General features: G+C 44.2%; 1 protein-coding gene across 1 annotated transcript in view; it reads left to right on the top strand.

Moving 5' to 3' along the window:
• Positions 1-3,692: 3,692 nt before the first annotated feature.
• The window catches only part of adarb2 (adenosine deaminase RNA specific B2 (inactive)), a 321,765-nt gene continuing 303,485 nt past the window's right edge, over positions 3,693-21,972 (top strand). Inside the window, exons 1-2 of the mRNA XM_055649994.1 lie at positions 3,693-3,701; positions 4,441-4,585. Of these exons, the coding sequence (XP_055505969.1) occupies positions 3,693-3,701; positions 4,441-4,585 (154 nt within the window). The remainder of the gene's footprint in view (positions 3,702-4,440; positions 4,586-21,972) is intronic.

Below are 21,972 nucleotides of genomic sequence, written 5' to 3'. Positions count from 1 at the left end.
TTTTGTCAGACTGAAGGATTTGTCAGGCTAAAGACACCCGATGTTGCGCATCAGTCATTTGCTGTCTCGATTGTATGTGTTCATCTATGAAGAGACAGGTTTAGTTTAGAGATACAGAATGGAAACAGGCCCATCGGCCCACTGTCATAGCTAAGCTGCTATCCCCGCATACTAGCACTATCCTGCACACGCGGGACAATTTACAATTTTTACCAAAGCCAATTAACCTACAAATCTGGAGTGTGGGAGGAAACTGGTGCTCCAACAGAAAACCCTGATAATCGCAGAGAGAATGTACAAACTCTGTACAGACAGCACCCGTACTCAGGATCAAACCCGGGTCTCTGGCGCTGTAAGGCAGCAACTCTACAGCTGCATCACCGTGCCGCACGACACCGTTTGGTTACTACAATGGGTGAACAGAAACACTGATTTGGATGGCTGCAAAACCAGATTGCTAGAGGTTACACCTATATATAACTTTAACCTCGCTGCGTCAATACCATGGATATTGTTTGTGGACTTCATAATTTTCGAGGCAGTGTCTACGTTCATCAGCAAGGCAAGAAGCATTCGCAGGCATTCTCAGCTAAAAATGCTAATCGGACAATCCTTCCCAGCTTCCACCAGAGATCCCCGCCTGCACAGAAACCAACTTAGGCCTGTTTGATCTACTCCATTTGATGTTAAGAGCAGTAGTTGCCCGAGCAGGCTGTCTGTACCTTTTACCAGGGTTACATCTGCACCCAGATGTTATTAGAGAGGGACTACGCGCTGGTCTACATTAAGGCAGCATTGACTGAGTGCGGCATCAAGATGCCATGGTCAATAAACATCAAAGAGAAAGCAATCAAATGGAGTCAATTCTCGCACAAAGGAAGATTGTTGTGGTTGTTGCAGATAACTCATAACTGCAGAAGATTCTGAAGGCAGAATCCTCGGCCCAGCCACCTTTTGCTGCTTCATTAATGGCTTTGTCCATGACAAGGTCAGATGTGTAAAGATTTGCTAATGACTTCATTCTAAGGTTCTTCAGGACTTCAAACACTGAAGAAATTGAATTGTTTCTAAAAACATGTTGCAATGTTGAATTCCTCTTGTAGTTACCTTGAAGGTCCTGCACCAGGTTGGAGCTGGTGCAGATAATGTTTTTGCATTCATTTGAAAGGACGGTGATGTCTCTGGGCTGGGGCGGAAAACCCAGGGGGGGCCAGAGGGGACACGTCCCCGCCATGTTTTGAGAAGTGGGGGACATCCTCCCCAAGTTTTTGTAATCCGGATTTTAAAACCTGGTGAAATCTCCGCTTTCTGCGAGACAGTGGCGGTGGGACTGATGATCGAGGGCGCCGATTGAATAAGAGAGACGTAGGTCAGCAGGCAATGGGGGCGGGACATGATTCAGCGCGATGATTGGAGGAGGGAGGAGTGGCACAGACCTGCGCCTCATCCGCAGCCAGGATGGTCCCGGCCGGGTCTCCGGCACTGTCCCGTCCCCTCCCGAGTACCCCCCCCCCTCCCCCCAATCCACCCGCAGGTGGCCAGAGGTCGGCAGCAAAGATCCTCCGCTATAGGATCTTTGGTCGGGAATCAGACGGGCCAGCGCAGAGAAACAGCGCTAAACCCAGCTAACTCTGCCTGTCCCACCAGGTGAGCTTACAACCCTTCCTGGACTTGCGGAAAATATGGCCAGCGCGGAGAAGCAGTGCTGGTGTCCCGTCAGTCCAGACAGGACCGTAGTTAACCCGGCGAGACAGGCAGAGTTGAGCTGCATTTAGCGCTGGATTGAGACTCTGAAGCCTCACGCGCGCGTGTGTGTGTGTGTGAGTGTGCGCATACGCGCGTGGCCGCCAAAAGATTGTGTCCCCCGTCCCCTCCATGTTTTGATAGCGAGTTCCGCTCTTGTCTCTGGGGTCCAAGTATTGGAGCCACAAGGAAATGCAGATACTGGTTCACAGAAAAGATATAAAGTGCTGAAGTAACTCAGCAGGTCAGGCAGTTTCTCTGGAGGACAGGGATAGATAATGTTTCAGTTCAGGACACTTCTTCAGAATTGAGAACATTTGCCTTCAGCCTGAATGTGGTGGTGCTGAGAAAGCTGGAAGAGAGACGGGGGCAGCGCAAAGCCAGGCCAGTAATTAGTGGAAACAAGGAACTGGAGTTGCTGGTTTACAAAGAAACCACAGAGTGCTGGAGTAACTCAGCAAGTCAGGCAGCATCTCAGGAGAACATGGATGGACAATATTTCTGATCAGGACCCGTCTTCAAAATTGGGAACATTTGCCTTGTCAGCGATTTAATACACAAAACATGCATGATGTTGACTAAGAAAATTCTGTGAAATATGTTATTGTCAAATTAATGATAATATCACCAAATCCTGATATCAGATGGTCTCTTTTTAGTTGTTATTCAGCCATTGCCACTTGTCTATTCTGCATGTTTCACATCATTGACCTGAAACATTAACTCTGCTTCTCGTCCCTGAGTGTTTGGGTTACTGCTGAGTATTTCCAGTATATATTTTGTATTTCTACCACATATATTTTACTTGCTGTTCTTGACTAGAATTCAGCACAGCTGGTTCCATATGTTACCTATTTTCACTTTCATAGCATCACTGAGCAGAATGCCATTCATCCTCTTAGGCACATGCCAACCTAAAAATAACTTTAGGTTAATCCCACTTCATAGCTCTTTGTCCATAGCCCTGCCGATATGTTTTCAAGTGTAAATCAAGCCCTCCTAGATCTCTCACTCTGGTTATTAAGTCTGATTTCATTTGTCCACTCTTCAGCACTCTAACCGTTCATATCTCTATTCCCAACTCTTGGGTACTTCTTGAACTTACTCTCGTCTCAGAGTCACTGATCTGTGAGCAGCTTAAGTATGAATAAACAAAGGCACTTCTCTTAGCATCCTTCAAGGCACTCCTTATAAGTAGCATCTTTAACTGTTCCATTACACTCTCTCCAGACCAGCCTTCCTCTCAGTCTGATTACTTGGCCATCCCACATGTATTTGGTTCACGATATAGCTAACAAGGGCCTGAGGCTTGGAGGTCCCCCCTTAAATCTCAATGCCTGTTTAGACACTTAAAAATGCCTGTCTTCTTCTTCTGGCATATGGCGTGCACTGCCTAAAGTTGTAGGACAACTTGTTCTATTTGTTCTTATGTGATTGAGCACGCCGGGTTGATTGCATTAGTCTAAACAGGGTGGACAAACGTGAAGGTTGCAATCTTCCACCCCAACAATGCCTGTATTGTTAAGCTTTGGTGACTGGCAGTAATGTGCAAAATAGTTCTGAATTTGTTTCAATAATACTTATGTACGAGTACTTGAGATTCGTTGCTACATTAACAGTATGATGGAACCGCAAGAATGCTGTTGCCATTTTTAAAGGGCAAAGACTAATCATTCAAGCATCTCTGAACCATAGGACCCTGCGCTTCTGGTAACAGCTAAATCATTTCCTGCACAAGGGAATTAAGTGGATGAGGGGGGAACCTCATTGAAATAGCCAAATAATGAAAGGCCTGGATGTGGAGAGGATGTTTCCACTAGTGGGAGATTCTAGGACCAGACAGAATAAAAGGACTTACCTTTAGAAAGAAGGTGAGGAGGAATTTATTTTGTCAGAGGGTGGATAATTTGCAGAATTAATTGCCACAGAAGGCTGTAGAGGCCAAGGCTATGGATATTGTTAGATTGGAGATTGATAGATTATTGATTAGTATGGGTGCCATACGTTATGGGGAGAAGGCAGGAGATTGGGGTTGAGAGGGAAAGATAGATCAGCCATGATTGAATGGCAGAGTAGACCTGATGGTCTGAATGGTGTAATTCACCACCATCGGACTAAAGAAATTCTTCCTCATCTCCTTTCTAATGGTACATCCTATTATTCTGAGGCTCTAACCTCTGGTCCTAGACTCTCACACTAGTGGAAACATCCTTTCCACATCCACTTAATCTGGGTCTTTGAGTGGAAACCGGATGCTCAGGTTTCCTCCTGTATTCCAATTTTGTGCAGGTTTGTAGGTTAATTGACTTCTGTAAATTGTCCCTAATGTGTTGGATAGAACTAGTGTACTAGTCAGCGTGGACTCGGTGGACCGAAGGGGCTGTTTCTATGCTGTATCTCTAAACTAAACTAAACTAAATCTCCTCTGCACTAATCTATGCTCTCTCTCTACAACCTTGATGTGTAATATCACTTGTTGCTGAGGCGACCCGTGGTCTTGTCAAACACATTTCATTGTACCGTTGACCCTGTGTTAACCTACATATGACAAACAAAACTGAACTGAACTGAACTGAACTGAACGTGGTGTGGTGGCCACTGGCCAGAACTGCACATCTTGCTCCTAGTGTGATCTGAACTGTGTTGCTCCCTTTTTTATATAGATATAAGGAAATATAGCTTTAATACTGAGAATAGTTTAATATAAATGCAGGCCAGTGCAAGTCTAATACAACTTATGCGGTTCTATTTTCAGATAAAGTAAACGCACTTTCTTCGTTCATTGGTCCATTCAAGTATTTCAGCCCTGGTTTGGAAAATACTGAGGACGAAGATAATTTGAGTGAGTATCACTTCTTTTCTGATTTAGCAAATCACGAATCAAGAGCATCACAAAGGAATTAAAACTCAGCCACCTTGACAGACAAATCCTTGACATAATAACATGCCTGGAGTTTAATTGAATGGATAAGTTAATAAAGGGCCTGTCCCACTTTCATGACCTAATTCACAACTTTTTTTACTCGTGGACATTTTTCATCAGGCTAGAAAAACGCCCCGACCTACTTGTACCCCACGAGTACCTACGACTAGCATCGCGACCTACCTACGACATACCTACGACCTCCTACGACCTTGTGACGACCATGCTGCGAGTATGAGTCAAGGGCAAACTCGGCAGAAGTCGTGAATTAGGTCGTGAAAGTGGTCTGTCCAAATAATGGACTGCTAAGGGTCACACAACGTCAGCTGAAGCAAACAAATCTAATTTGTACTTATAAATGTTCACCCTTTCTTGTTCTTATTAAGGGTTTGGGTGGAGGGGATTGGAGGATATACATCATGTGCAAGCAGATGAGATTAGTTTAAATTAGCATCCGGGTCAGCCCCGACATCATGGGCTGAAGGTTGTGTTGTGCAGTGTTGTGTAGTTCTATGTAAAATGTCCGAATCGGCATCACAAACTGAGTCACAAAAGGAAGAATTTGATATTCCAAAAATCTACAATACAAGCAAGGAACCATCTACTGTAGATGTGGAGAACCATGTCGAACCAATTAACCGTATATCCTCTTTTACAAAGGTCAATTTCAATATTATTGGTATTGGTATTGGTTTATTATTGTCACGTGTACTGAGTTAAGTGAAAAGCTTTGTTTGAATGCTGTACAGTCAAATCATACAATGCAAGAGTGCAACAGGGAGTGCATGGCGAAAAATGCCAGAGTGCGGTATATACAGTCATAGAGCGATATAGTGTGGAAACAGGCCCATCGGCCCAACTTGCCCACACCGGCCAACATCTCCCAGCTACACTAGTCCCACCTGCCTGCACTTGGTCCATATCCCTCCAAACCTGTCCTATCCATGTACCTGTCTAACTGTTTCTTAAATGATGGGATAGTCCCAGCCTCAACTACCTCCTCTGGCAACTTGTTCCATATACACGCCACCCTTTGTGTGAATAAGTTGCCCCTTGGATTCCTATTAAACCTTTTCCCTTTCCCCTTGAACCTATGTCCTCTGGTCCTCGATTCCCCTACTCTGGGCAAAAGATTCTGTGCATCTACTCGATCTATTCCTCTCATGATTTTGTATACGTCTATAAGATCTCCCCTCATCCTCCTGCGCTCCATAGAATAGAGACCCAGCCTACTCAACCTCGCCCTGCAGCTCACACCCTCTAGTCCTGGCAACATTTTTTCTGAACCCTTTCAAGCTTGACAATATCTTTCCTATAACATGGTGCCCATAACTGAAAACAATATTCTAAATGCTGTCTCACCAATTTCTTATTCAACTGCAACATGACTTCCCAACGTCTATACACACAACATTCTGGCCTTACAGTTAAATAGAAAGTGCAGATGAAAAAAAAATGCAAGGGCTGCAATGAGATAGTAGGGAAATCGGGGCTACGTCCTTAGCTACTGAATGAGAGATCCATTCAGTAGTCTGATGACAGAGAAGAAAAATCTGTTGTATGTGCTTTCAAACTTTTGTACATTTTGCCCGAAGGGAGAGCGAAGGAATGGCCGAGGTGTAAATGGTCCTTGATTATGTGGCTGTTTTCCTGAGGTAACATGAAGCTGAGGTTGATTGGGAAAAGGCTGGTTTGTGTGGTGGATTGGATGACATCCACAACTCTCTGCAACTCAGCGGGTCAGGCAGCATCTCTGGAGAAAAGGAATAGGTGACATTTCGGGTCAGGTCTCTTGTCTGCAATTTCTAGTTGTATTGGGGAGACCTGTTGTCAAACCAAGTCGTGATGCTATCTACATTACAGTTCATCTGTAGAAGCTGGTAATGCCCCTGTCCCACTTAGGAAACCTGAACGGAAACCTCTGGAGGCTTTGCGCCCTACCAAAGGTTTCCGTGCGGTTCCTGGGGGTTCCCGGAGGTTCCCAGAGGTTGTTGTCAGTCTCCCTACCTGCTTCCACTACCCGCAACCTCCGGCAACCACCTGCAACCTCCGAGAACCGCACGGAAACCTTGGGTGGGATGCAAAGTCTCCAGAGGTTTCCGTTCAAGTTTCCAAAGTGGGACAGGGGCATTAGAGCTGTTGGAGGAATGCCAAACTCACTGAGGAGGTATAGGCCTAGGTGCGCTTCAGTGTGGTTGTTCCAGGATAGATTGTTAGTGGTATTTACGGCTAGGATTGATGTTTCTAATCATTTCAACTATGTGCGGTGAGGTAAAGGTGACAACAACTATTTTTGCTTGCAGCAACATTGCAGGTGCATAGTCTCAGGCTAATACACCAAAACAAATTCTACATAAATTACACATAAAATCCTAAAAGAAAAGAGATTTTTCAAAAAAATTCAAAACACATAATTAGATGAAATGCAAAAGGTGGGGGCGGTGGGATTATGGTTGTGCAGGGTGGCTCACTGCACCTCAGTGTGGTACAGATAATAAAGTCCAAAGCGTTCAAGTTTGTTTGTTAAAGTACAGGGAATTAGTTGGTGTAAAGATGAGATCCACGGGGTGAAGATGGTTTCAATTTCTGCTGTAAGAATTTCACTGAAATTTAATTGAAATGAGTCCTATTTCCGTCACCTCTTCCCATGCCTCCATTTATTCCCTGTAACCTATTCACTCACACGTAGTGTCGTCACCTGCCACTACACTGAGGTGCATTAACCCACTGGGATAATTCTGTCAGAGGTATTATCAGAAATTCTATATAATTCAATAGGAATCTGAGGGGTAGCTTTTTCATACAAAGGGCAGTGAGTGTATTGAATTAGCTGCTACAGGAGGTAGTTGAGGCAAGTAGTATTGCAGGCCGACCAGCGAACCCCACACATTAACACTACCCGCCACATTAGCGACAATTTTTACACCATACCAAGCCAATTAACCTACAGACCTGTACATCTTTGGAGTGTGGGAGAAAACCGAAGATCTCAGAGAAAATCCACGCGGTCACGGGGAGAATGTGCCAACTCTGTACAGACAGCACCCGTGGTCGGGATTGAACCCAGGTCTCAGGCGCTGCAAGCGTTGTAAGGCAGCAACTCTACCTCTGCGCCATCGTGCCGCCCACATGTGCAAATCAATTGTGCACACTGGGCATATTTTTGTATGTCAATTTAAGGTAGATTTTTCATAAAATAAAATCACAGATTACCAATGAAGTTTACAAATGAAATTGTGTGGCGGATAGCAAATAATTGTAAATTAATTGTTACAATAAAAACAGAGGGCAGGAGTTACAGGAATGTTTTTCCTGCTACTTGTAGGTCTCAAGCTCTCTGTTCTGGAGCCGTCACTCTTCACTTTGTGCATTAATATTGGCAAATGTCAATTTAAGGTAGATTTTTCATAAAATAAAATCACAAAAGCAGGAGGTTTTGTTTAATCAAGCTCTCTGTTTCTGGAAACTCTTCACTTTGTGCATTAATATTGGCAAATTGCCCAAAAGCAGGAGGTTTTGTTTAATTCTTTAAGATAACCAAAGGAATGCAAAAGGTCTTTAATAAGTGGAAGGAATGGTCTGGAAAGATGAAATTCACGCTTGATTAAATATAAGAAATTTATTTAGGCCAAGCTGTAATCGTTTTCTAACAGCCTTGATGCAGAGACAGAACAGGTTAGGGTACAATATTTAATGAAGCAACCTAGATTCATACCATCGAGGACCTAATGGAATTCTTAATTTTAATCTAGGATATAAAAGTCAAAAAGTTATGCTGCTACTAGATCACATCTTATTAAGACCTCATTTACAGCACTGAGCTCTATGGGGTCTGACTTGGCTTTAGGGGAAGTAAATGTGTTTGAGCAGCAGTACGAAGAAATAAACAAAAACTAATAAAGACGTTAAAAGGTTGATCTTATCTGACAAGTACAATGCATATCACGGGAATAATGACAGGAGGTTTCAAATGTCTTAATGAATGTAGGAGGTCAATTCCTGCAGTAAAGCTTAAAATGCTGGAGGAACTCTGTGGGTCAGGCAGCATCTAGGTTGGGAATGGACAGGCAACGTTTTGGGTCAAGATCCTTCTGTCCATTTCTTCCCCAGATGCTGCCTGACCCTCTGAGATCCTCCAGTGCTTTGTGTTTTGCTCAAGATCCCAGCGCCTGCAGTCTCTTGTGTCTCTATTTGCTGCAGTGGTTGGGTAAAGAACTAGACACTGGGAGGGAGGCAAGGCTAAACCCCTTTGTGTAGATAGAAACTGCAAATGCTGATTTTGCCAGAGATAGACACAAAGCGCTGGAGTAACTCAACGGTTCAGGCAGCATCTCTGGAGCAAAGGGATGGGTGACTTTTCGGGTCGGGACCTGAAGAAGACCATCAGCAAGGAGGTCAAAGGTGGTCTGAAAGAGTCCGACCCAAAGCATCACCCATCCTTTTTCTCCAGAGACGCTGTCTGACCCGTTGAGTTACTCCAGCACTTTGTGGCTTGATCCCTTTGTGATATGTTGTGAATGTATGGAATTTATTTCCTCGACTAGTGGTTGAAGCAAAAACAATGCCTCATTCAAATTGAGAGGAAAGTGATGGGTGAGAGTTGAAGAACAGTGGAAAAAGGAATGGGTAAATTGGAATATCATTTATGGCTTACTTGTGGAGTTGAGTAACAACATGGTCCCAGTGGCAACTGATCAAATGAAAGTGCCTTGGCAAAGATTAGACGTGGAGAAGTTATCATGCCCAACATCAAACCACCACGCCAACTGCTGCAAATGGAACAGGTCAACAATGCCGAAGAACACTGAACATTGTTGGTGTTATAACCATATAACCATATAACAATTACAGCACGGAAACAGGCCATCTCGGCCCTTCTAGTCCGTGCCGAACACGTATTCTCCCCTAGTCCCATATACCTGCACTCAGACCATAACCCTCCATTCCTTTCCCATCCATATAACTATCCAATTTATTTTTAAATGATAAAATCGAACCTGCCTCCACCACCTGAACTGGAAGCTCATTCCACACAGCCACCACTCTCTGAGTAAAGAAGTTCCCCATCATGTTACCTCTAAACGTCTGTCCCTTAATTCTCAAGTCATGTCCTCTTGTTTGAATCTTCCCTACTCTCAGTGGGAAAAGCTTATCCACGACAACTCTGTCTATCCCTCTCATCATTTTAATGACCTCTATCAAGTCCCCCCTTAACCTTCTGCGCTCCAAAGAATAAAGACCTATCTTGTTCAACCTTTCTCTGTAACTTAGTTGCTGAAATCCAGGCAACATTCTAGTAAATCTCCTCTGTACTCTCTCTATTTTGTTGACATCCTTCCTATAATTAGGCGACAAAAATTGTACACCATACTCCAGAATTAGCCTCACCAATGCCTTGTACAATTTTAACATTACATCCCAACTTCTATACTCAATGCTCTGATTTATAAAGGCCAGCACACCAAAAGCTTTCTTTACCACCCTATCTACATGAGATTCCACCTTCAGGGAACTGTGCACAGTTATTCCTAGATCCCTCTGTTCAACTGCATTCCTCAATTCCCTACCATTTACCATGTACGTCCTATTTTGATTTGATCTGCCAAGATGTAGCACCTCACACTTATCAGCATTAAACTCCATCTGCCATCTTTCAGCCCACTCTTCCAACTGGTATAAATCTCTCTGTAGACTTTGAAAATCTACTTCATTATCCACAACACCACCTATCTTCGTATCATCTGCATACTTACTAATCCAATTTACCACACCATCATCCAGATCATTGATGCACATGACAAACAACAGTGGACCCAACACAGATCTCTGCGGCACCCCACTAGTCACTGGCCTCCAACCCGACAAACAACCATCCACCATTACTCTCTGGCATCTCCCATTCAGCCACTGTTGAATCCATCTTGCTACTCCACCATTAATACCCAACAATTGAACCTTCTTAACCAACCTTCCATGAGGAACCATAGCTTCCTAAAAACGGCAACCCAAGTAGACAGAGTGATGAAGAAGGCATGTGGTGTGTTTGCCTTCATTGGTCAGAACGTTGGGTATAAGAGTCAGGAATTCATGTTGCAGCTTTCTGGGACTAGGGGTCAGGCTGCATTTTGAGTATTGTGTGCAGTTCTGGTCACCATGTTACCGGAAGGATATGGGGGTGGAAGTTTGCAACCTTCACATGGTCCGCCCTGTTTCGACGAATGCAGTCAACCCGGCGTGCACAATCAAATAAGATCAAATAGAACAAGTTGTCCTACAACTTTAGGCTGTACACGCCATACGCAAGAAGAAGAAGGAGGAAGGATATGGAGGTTTTGGAGAGAGTGCAGAATATGTTAAGCCAAATGCTGCCTAGATTAGAGGGTAATGACGATTAGGTTGGGTAAACTTGGATTGTTTTATTCAAAACTTCTGATGCTGAAGGGAGGCTGAATGAACAGTATAACGTTAGGGGAGGCACAGATAGGGTAGAGAGTCAGAACCTTCTTTCCCAGGGTGGAAATATCAAATATTAGAAGATGTAGCTTCAAGCTGGGAGGAACAAAGTTTGAAGGAGATGTGTGGGCCAAGTTTTTATACAGAGTCTAGTGTGTGGCTGGAACGCACTGCCAAGGGTGGTGGAGACAGATACAAAAGTGGCAATTAAGAGGCATTTAGATAGGTACATTACGTAAGGAGAGATATGGATCACGTGCAGTGCAGATGGGATTAGTTTGACTCGTTATCATGGTCAGCATGGGCTTTGTAGGCTGAAGGGCCTGTTCCTGTTATGTTCTATGAACTGTTCTATGTTCTATTAGTAATATAGAAACATAGAAAATAGGTGCAGGAGGAGGCCATTCGGCCCTTCATTGTGATCATGGCTGATCGTCCCCTATCAATAATCCGTGCCTGCCTTCTCCCCATATCCCTTGACTCCACTAGCCCCTAGAGCTCTATCTAACTCTCTCTTATCATGCAGGTCTTAACATTACTGTTTGTTCCGTTTTGACATCCACTGATTGTGAGGGATTAAATAGCTGTCCCAGTTGGGTGACCTAATTGGTGAGTTTAGAAGAGTTTAAGAGAGTTTAAAAAAATGTAATGTAGAAGACCTCCTTTGACTATGTTGAAGACTAGCTTCAACTAGCTTCGACTAATAGTGGAGAGTGAAGACGACCTCCTTCGATCTCCTTCGACCTCCGACCTCCCTTCGACTATGATGAAGACTATCTACGACTACCTTCTATTGCCTTCGACTACCCTCGACTACCTAGACTAACATGCCGACCTACTATGACTAAACCTACAAGTAAAAAAATTATCGATTTTTTTCCATGGCGACCTTTTTTTACTGGCGGGCATTTTTCAACATGTTGAAAAATACGCCGTGACCTAGCTGAGGCCTCGAGAACACGGAGACCACTCTCGAGCATGAAGGTCAGTTACAAAGACCTCCTACGTACTCGTGTGGACCATGCTGCAAGTATGAGTCAAGGGCAAACTCGCCAGAACTCGCGGATTAGGTCGCCCAAGTGGGACAGCCCCTTCAGTTTGTAAATGAACCCACTCAAACCAACTCTTTGGCCCAGCTATCGAAATGTATCCCAGCAAGAACCAATCTCTTCAGGAAAGGAGAAAGATAGGAAGGTGTCCTTACTCATATGGAATGAACTATTATTCAATGGTTATCATTTAAATGCGTATCTCTGGTGAATTTGAGACACTCATCAAAGATTTCCATAAGATTAAACAAAACAGAAAGTGTCAGAAATCCTCAACTAATCAGTCCAGATTGGTGTGTGTGTGTGTGTGTGTGGGGGGGGGGGAGCTTAGTTAATGTTTCAGGCCAAAGACCTTCTGTCAAAACTGGAAAGGAGATTTTTTTTAAACTTGCTCAGCTGCAGGAGGATGGGAAAATGTGTAACAAACTCTCACTTTGCAGAAGGTCTGAGGAAGGGTATCGTTGTCATTAGCACATCTCCCCCCCCCCCGCTAACAATTGACCATAATGGACTCCATCCTTCCTGAGGTCATCTGTTGCTGACCCTGTTTTGTTCTGGCCTTCTCCCCCTTTCAGTCTGAAGAAGGGTTCTGACCAGTAATGTCACCTATTCTTTTTCTACAGAGATGCTGCCAGATCTGCTGAGTTACTCCAGCATTTTGTGTCTATCTTCAGTATAAACCAGCATCTGCAGTTCCTCCCGATGCACTCTCACACTTTATCTGCAGTTTATCCCCTTCCCTGTTCTGACAAAAGATCTCCAACCTGAAACGTTAACTTAGTTTCTCTTCCACAGATGCGGCCTGACAGGCTGAGTATTTCCAGCATTTCCTGTTTTTATTTTCGATTTGAGATATTTTATATTAGATTTTAGAATTAGGACTGAGGTGAGGAAAAACGTTTTCACCCAGAGAGTTGTGAATCAATGGAATTCTCTGCCACGGAAGGCTGTGGAGTCCAATTCACTGGATGTTTTCAAGAGGGATTTAACTCTTTGGGCTAACGGAATCAAGGAATATGGGGAGAAAGCAGGAACGGGGTACTGAATTTGGATGATCAGCCATGATCATATTGAATGGCGGTGCTGGTTCGAAGGGCCGAATGACCTACTCCTGCACCTATTTTCAATGTTTCTATTTCTAGCCTTTGCAGTCTTTTTGATTTTGACAAGATTAGTCCCACATTACCCTCTCACACCTTTGCTATTTTTGATAGTCACACAGTGGTGCAGCTAGTAGAGCTACTGACTCAGGTTCAACCCTGACCTCAGGTGCTGGCTGAGTGGAGTTTGCGCTTTCTCCCTGTTACCATGATGTTTCCATGGTCCAGGTGGCTCCAGGGTTCTCCCACATCCCAAAGATCCATTGGTCAGTTGGCTAATTGGCTACAGTAAAATACCCCTGTGTGTAGATGAATGGTATCTCAGGATCCTACTACAAAATGATGCTCATCACTCTTCAATCTCCGTCTCCACCTTCATCCTCCCCTCCACCACTTGGCTTCATCTGCCCGCCACCCTTTCACCTTTGTCCATCCTTCACCTACTGATCCCCATTCACTCTTCCCCTCTCCTCTCTTCTTTATACCAGCAATCTTCCCTCTCCACTCTTACACCCTATGCAGGGGGTTGACCCAAAACATCAACAATTCCTATTCCATTCTCTCCCCTCCCATCTCCACTCCCACAGATGCTGCTCCACCCACCGACTTTCTCCAGCAGATTGGGTTTTTTTGTGGCTCCAGACTCAGCATCTGCAGTCTCGTGTGGCACCCATAGAAAACCCACACAGACACAGGGAAAATGTGCAACTCTGTACAGGCTCAACCCATAATCAGGATCGAACACGGTTCTCTGGCGCTGTAAGACAGCATCTCTACTGCTGCGCCACAGTGCCGCCCTGCAAATGGTTCCTCAATCTCGTCAAGTCAAGTCAAGTCAAGTTTATTCGTCACATACACATACGAGATGTGCAGTGAAATGAAAAGTGGCAATGCTCGCGGACTTTGTGCAAAAAGACAAACAAACAAACAAACCACAAACAGAATGGAACAGAATCACATATTATTTTAAATATTAAATATTGTGGGCGGAAGGAAAAAGGGATAAAAACAGCAATTTTTTAAATAAGCAGTAGAGTGGTACAGTAAGGTTAGTCCCTGGTGAGATAGGAGTTTACAGTCCTAATGGCCTCTGAAACTCCTTCTCAACCTCTCCGTTCTCACAGCATGGCAACGGAGGCATTTGCCTGACCATAGCAGCTGAAACAGTCCGTTGCAGGGGTGGAAGGGGTCTCCCATGATTTTATTGGCTCTGGAGTTGCACCTCCTGATGTATAGTTCCTGCAGGGGGGCGATTGAAGTTCCCATAGTGCGTTCGGCCGAACGCACTACTCAACTCTCTTAATAAACACCCACAACCGAGAACAGTTCAACTTTGACTGCAAGAGCCCCCTCGCTATAGTTACACTCAACATTGGTCCAATCCATTGAGAATTAAGGCACATGGGATCCATGGAGACTTGGTAGATTAGATTCAAAATGGGCTTGGCCACAGAAGACTGAGGATAGAGGTGGAGAGGTGTTTTTCTAAGTGAAGGCCTGTGAGCAGTGGTGTTCTTCAGTGATAAAGTGAGAATAATCTAATATTATGTTTTTATTAGGCAATTATAATCAGCACACGGGAATTTAAAAACTAACCATTCCCTCACATGAATAATCATTCCCCTGGTTTACCAGAGCAAGCTCAGCTAATTAAATGTTTATCTTTGCATTTCTTTCTAAATATTTAATTAAAAGATAAATGTACGCTCCCTGTTGCCTCAGCAATTTTGGAGCTCCAACAAGAAGCACTTGGAAGGTGATTTTTTTAAGACCACATTAAATGGTCATGTTATTTATTGTATTGTGGGATTCTCTTTATCATGTCTTATGTGGGAAGGAATTACTCACAGATCATTAGGTCCCCATATCGGAACGTATCTCAGGGAACATACCAGCGAGAAGCAAGTCTGCATCAACCCACTGCACTAAAGCTAAACTACAGGACAAATGGGAAATTGTTTAGCCCACCTCCACACTCCAGATTCAGGGGCAGTTTAGAGAGACACAAAATGTTGGAGTAACTCAACGGGCCAGGCAGCATCTCTGGAGAAAAGGAATAGGTTACGTTTCGTGTCGAGACCCTTCAGGGTCAGTTTCTTCCCAGCTGTTATTGGGCATCTGAACCGTCCTCTCACCAACTAGAGTGGTCCTGTGGTCCTGTAGGAACAATTTCCCATTTGGCCAGTAGGTTAGCTTTACTCCACTGGGATACCCCATAAACAGCTTCTCTTCTTTCTGTTCTTTTCTTCTTCAACCTCTGATAGAAAGGAGAGTGGTCCTGTTCCTGTCGATACCCTTCAGGTCGTTTTTCTTCCCAGCTGTTATGAACATCTGAACCGTCCTCTCAGCACACCAGTTTAGATTGGTCCTGATGTCCTTTAGGAACAATTTCCCTCAACTGGGGAGATTAGCTTAAAACTAGGTTAGCTTTACTCCACTGGGATACCCCATTGGAGATTAGATTAGATTAGATTAGATTTGTTTATTGTCATTCAGACCTTTCGGTCTGAACAAAATTTCGTTTCACTGCAGTCATACATATAATAAAAAATGACAAAAACACACAATGAACACAAATTTAACATCCACCACAGTGAGTTCACCAAACACATCCTCACTGTGGTGGAAGGCAAAATCTTAAAGTCTCTGTCTCTTCCCTCTTTGTTCTCCCTCTGCGCCGAGACGATCCAGGCTCCAGATGTTGTGACCCCACCGGGTGATGGTAAATCCCGCGGCTCAACTGTGCTCCGCGAACGGGCCGGTTCAAACTCCGCGGGTGGTCATGGAGACCTTCAAACTAACTTTTAATCACACTTTACTGCACTTTATCTTGCACTAAACGTTATACTCTTTATCCTGTATCTGTTCACTGTGGATGGCTTGGTTGTTATCATGTATAGTCTTTTTGCTGACTGGATAGCACACAACGAAAAAGCTTTTCACTGTATCTCAGTACACGTGACGATAATAATAAATTAAACTAAAATAATTAAACTGAACATCAGTCATTGCGCTGTAGATGATACCTGCATATGCCCACATTCAGTGACTAAGTTTCAAGTCATCATCAACCCATTTACTGAAGGACTCAAGAAAGAGACTGAGCCTTATGCTCCCAAAATGTACCAAACTGCTGCCCTCTATACCATTGTGTCGAAAGGAAGTGCAGATGCTGGTTTACACCGAAGATAGACACACAATGATGGAGTAACTCAGCAGGACAGGCAGCATCTCCGGAGAGGAGGGACAGGTGATGTTTCAGGTGGAGACCCTTCTTCAGACATTTGAAGAAGGGTCTTAACCCGAAACATCATCCATTCCTTCTCTCCAGAGATGCTGCTTGACCCGCTCATTTACTCCGGCATCCTCTCCACCATTGCCCACCACCAATAAATGTCCATAGTAAGCCATCAGAAAAGGTGGAGTTTCACCTTAAGCCTACGCTCTCTAGTTTTGGAATCTTCTAATTTGGGAGAAAGACTGTGAGTGTCCTCTTTACTCATGACCCTTTTGATTTTACATACTCCAATAAGGTCAGTGCTTGAGGAATAAGATGTTAATCCTGGCGCAAATCTCATGACCTACCAGGCAACAGGACCACATGCCTTGGAGCCACAAGAAAATGCAGATTCAGGTTTACAAAAAAGACACAAAGTGCTGGAGTAACTCAGGAGGTCAGGAAGCATCGCTGGGAAACATGCATAGGTGACGTTTCGGGTCAGGACCCTTCGTCAGTCTCAAACCGAAACATTACTTATTGTCCAGAAGTACATACCTTCTTGTGTGCTCCCACCACTGAGACACTCTGGAGAAAACAATCCATGTTTGTCCAATATCAAGCAACATCACTGTGAACTGTGTAGGCAGGAACTGCAGATGCTGGATTAAACCAAAGATAGACACAAAAAGCTGGAGTAATTCAGCGGTCAGACAGCATCTCTGGAGAAACGGAATAAGTAACGTTTGAGGTTGAGACCCTTCTTCAGACTTCTATCATCGTTATGAACTGCTTATACACTCTTTCTAAATAATCCAAATTTAGCCTAACCAAAGTTTTATGCAGCTGCAACTGTATTCTGCATGTAGACTGCATTTGTATTCTATAGAAAGGGATTGCGTCAGCCCAAATACACCTTCTCCATTCTGCACAATCATGAGGCAGGTCTCCATTGCTTTGCTCCACAACAGATTCCTCAATGCTTTGGAAAGATTTTATGGAGACATCCATGCTGTCCCCATAAAATCAGCCAAATCCATTGGAAGGATAATTGAGTACATAGTATCCTCTCCCAGACCAAAACATCCCCAACATTGACACCCTATTAACGTCTTGTTCAATTCCAATAGTGTTGGATAACTTGAGTTTTTAGTTTAGTTTAGAGATAAACCGCGGAAACAGCCCTTCGGCTCACCAAGTCCGCACCGACCAGCGATCCCCGCACACTAACTCTATCCTACACACACCGGGCACTATTTACACATACACCAAGCCAATTAACCTACAAACCTGTACGTCTTTGGAGTGTGAGAGAAAACCGAAGATCTCAGAGAAAACCCACGCTTTCACGGGGAGAACGTGCAAACTCCGTACAGACAGCACCCGTAATCATGATCAAACCCGGGTTTCCGGTGTTTTTAAGGCAGCAACTCTACTGCTGCGCCACCATGCCGCCCACAAACTGGACCTGGTAAAACAGGCGGTGACGAAAAGCTCATCCCCATTAACTTCTGGGAATTCCTGTCTCAAGACTGCGCAGAATGGAGAAGGGACATTTTGGATGGCATAAGTCATTTGTTACAGAATACAAATGCAGAGTTGCAGCTGCATGAAACTCTGGTTAGTCTACATGTGGCGTATCACGTGCAGTTCTGCTCACATCACAGGGTGACATTTCGGGTTGTGAACGTTCTTCATACTGGATGAGCCAGAGAGCCTTATCTGAATGAAAATGTGTATCTATCGTTGGTGTAAACTGCATTTCCTACTTGCACAATGGTGTAGAGGGCAGCAGTTTGGATCCTTTTGGGGACATAAGCGTAATGCTTAATGAAAAGTTAGCAACAAATTTCTCCATTAGGCAACTGTGAGAAACATCAGTTGAAATCATATCTGGAGTGAAGCATTATTTTGCACTGATGTAAATATAAGAACATTGAAAAGAATGCCTGCTTCCTTGTTCTTTTTCATCTTGTTAAAAATGTCAGCATTTTACTTATTTCTGCAAACCTATCTGGATTTCCATTAAAAGCTGAAGAGTATTTTCGAAAGACCTCATGCTCCGAGAACTAGCTAATAATTTATTTGTCATATTTCAATCCTCAGTAAGTGCATGCAAAAACTATAACATGTCATGTAAATGACATTGAATTTGACTTGCTTTCTTGCAACAGAGTAAGGATTCGTGCTTAGCTACACCCATTGACAGGAAAAATGTGATTTGAAATTGGGGTTCAGGTGCATAAAGTGGATATGAAAATAGCTTGGGTCTTGCAGTTACATAGAAACATGGAAAATAGGTGCAGGAGGAGACCATTTGGCCCTTTGAGTCTGCACCGCCATTCACTGTGATCATGGTAGATCATCCACAATCAGTAACCCGTGCCTGCCTTCTCCCCATGATTCCGCTAGCCCCTAGAGCTCTATCTAACTCTCTTTTAAATTCATCCAGTGAATTGGCCTCTACTGCCTCCTGTGGCTGAGAATTCCACAAATTCATAACTCTCTGGGTGAAAACGTTTTTTTCTCATCTCAGTTTTAAATGGCCACCCCTTTATTCTTAGACTGTGGCCCCTGGTTCTGGATTCCCCATCCTTGGGAACATTTTTTCCTGCATCTAGCTTGTCCAGTCCTTTTATAATTGTATACGTTTCCATAAGATCCTCTCTCATCCTTCTAAATTTCAGTGAATACAAGCCCAGTCTTTCCAATCTTTCCTCATATGACAGTCCCGCTATCCCGGGGATTAACCTCATGAACCTACGCTGCGCTTCCTTAACAGCAAGTTCTTGCTGATGTATATATACGCACATCTTTTTTTTCACAAGTATCTTGCTAATTACCTGGTTAACAGTAATGCGAAAAAGATTTTATCGCAAGCAAATAATGTACTCAGTTTTTTTTAAGAACAAATTTGACTTGAAATCCCCCCCGGAATTCTCCCGAAAATGTGACGCCTAGGCCAGGTGAGGCGGCCAATCTCGACTTCATCAGATCCGTTCCCATAGCTGACTTCTGCGGCCGATCGGTGGGTCAAATTTCCTCCTGCGGCCTGGACTTTGGAACTCTGGCCCGGCAGATCTGTTCCCATAGCCGACTTCCGAGGCCAAATTCGCGGACTCGAATCTCAGCCCCCTGGCGTCCTAGGCAGACTGTTTTTGGTGGCAAAAACAGGAAAGTAGACTATTATCTAAATGGTGGCCGACTAGGAAAAGGGGAGATGCAGCGAGACCTGGGTGTCATGGTACACCAGTCATTGAAAGTAGGCATGCAGGTGCAGCAGGCAGTGAAGAAAGCGAATGGTATGTTAGCTTTCATAGCAAAAGGATTTGAGTATAGGAGCAGGGAGGTTCTACTGCAGTTGTACAGGGTCTTGGTGAGACCACACCTGGAGTATTGCGTACAGTTTTGGTCTCCAAATCTGAGGAAGGACACCATTGCCATATAGGGAGTACAGAGAAGGTTCACCATACTGATTCCTGGGATGTCAGGACTGTCTTATGAAGAAAGACTGGATAGACTTGGTTTATACTCTCGAGAATTTAGGAGATTGAGAGGGGATCTTATAGAAACTTACAAAATTCTTAAGGGGTTGGACAGGCTAGATGCAGGAAGATTGCTCCCGATGTTGGGGAAGTCCAGGACAAGGGGTCACAGCTTAAGGATAAGGGGGAAATCCTTTAAAACTGCGATGAGAAGAACTTTTTTCACACAGAGAATGGTGAATCTCTGGAACTCTCTGCCACAGAGGGTAGTCGAGGCCAGTTCATTGGCTATATTTAAGAGGGGGTTAGATGTGGCACTTGTGGCTAAGGGGATCAGAGGGTATGGAGAGAAGGCAGGTACGGGATACTGAGTTGGATGATCAGCCATGATCATATTGAATGGCGGTGCAGGCTCGAAGGGCCGAATGGCCTACTCCTGCACCTAATTTCTATGTTTCTATGTGTCTATGTTCCAGTACTGTTGGCCCCCTCTCAGAGCCCATGACTTCTGTTGGACCAGCAAAACGGATAATCAAGAACGGCTCTGGAACCAAGGCTGCAGGAAAGTGGGTGGTGGACCTTTAACAGCACCAATCCAGCTCTCGTTTTACAACCCAACTACAACCCCCCCCCCCCCCCCCCCTCCCCATTCCCTGTGCCCCAGCTGGATATGCATTAATTTCTCCCAATTTCCTGCCCCCCCCATGTACATCACCTTCTTCTGGATTCACATTTCACTCCCCTTTTCTGAACTTATCTGTCATTAGACTGGGCAATGGTTTTCAGTATTCAAGCAGCATCTCTGGAGAGAACCTTTATCCACCTATTTACATGTCTGAAGAAGGGTCTCCCCCTGAAACATCACCCCCCCCCCCCCCCCTGAATTACCCCATCATTGTGTGTCCTTCAGTGTAAACCCACCTGTATCCACACTATCACTTGCCATGCTTTATCCCACTTCCTCCTCTCTTCCAACTTTCTCTCCCCAACATCAATCAGTCAGAAGAAGGGTCCTAAACCGAAACATCACCTATCCATGACCTCCGGAGATACTGCTTGACCCATTGACTTACACCAGCATTTGTGTCTTTTTTTTTAATCCATGCTAACACATTTCCTCCAATATCTTGGGCATTAAAATTTATGTGAAAGGAGATTGAAATCTTTATTGCAGCCATTATCTGATTTTAATTGATACAAGACTAAGTGGGACCTGTTAGGTCCCAGCTTCACGGGGGAGGGCTGGTCCCCCAATGCAATATTCCACCTCTCCACCAATTCTCAAATGCACACACACACAAACACACACACACACACACACACACACACACACACACACACACACGCACACACGCACGCACGCACGCACGCACGCACGCACACACACACACACATACACACATACACACACGCATATTTGTGTAAAGTGTGTTGTGTGGGTCTTGTTTTTTTTTGTAATGTTAAGACTGTAGAAAATGCAATTTCGTTCAAACCAAGCTGTTTGAATGACAATAAAAGACATTCTATTCTATTCTATATACACTTACACACACACGTACACTCACTCACACACACACATACACTCACACACACACGCACACACACATACACTCACTCACACACACACACACACACACTCACACACACACATACACATATACTCACACACTTACACTCACACACACACAGACACACACACACACACATACATTCACACACACATGCAATCACACAGACTAGTAAGATTAAACGAGAACTTACCAGTTTGAAGTTTGATCTGTATTTTATGAGGAGTTACGATGAGGGATTACGTGAAGAAGCCCGCCAGGACGCATGCGTGTCATTCTTCAAAGCATCGGTGTGAAATCACAGATAACTGTAATGACTAAACATAGTAAGATTAGAGAAGAGATTCCAGTTAAGTATATGATCAGGGTGGGAGCGGAGGCCACGTAATCCCTCATCGTAACTCCTCATAAAATACAGATCAAACTTCAAACTG

The sequence above is a fragment of the Leucoraja erinacea genome, chromosome 2 (genome assembly GCF_028641065.1).
Source record: "Leucoraja erinacea ecotype New England chromosome 2, Leri_hhj_1, whole genome shotgun sequence".
NCBI classification, from domain to species: Eukaryota; Metazoa; Chordata; class Chondrichthyes; order Rajiformes; family Rajidae; genus Leucoraja; species Leucoraja erinaceus.
The sequence above is the reverse complement of the archived record's forward strand: the minus strand, read 5'-3'. Positions and strand labels throughout refer to the sequence as shown.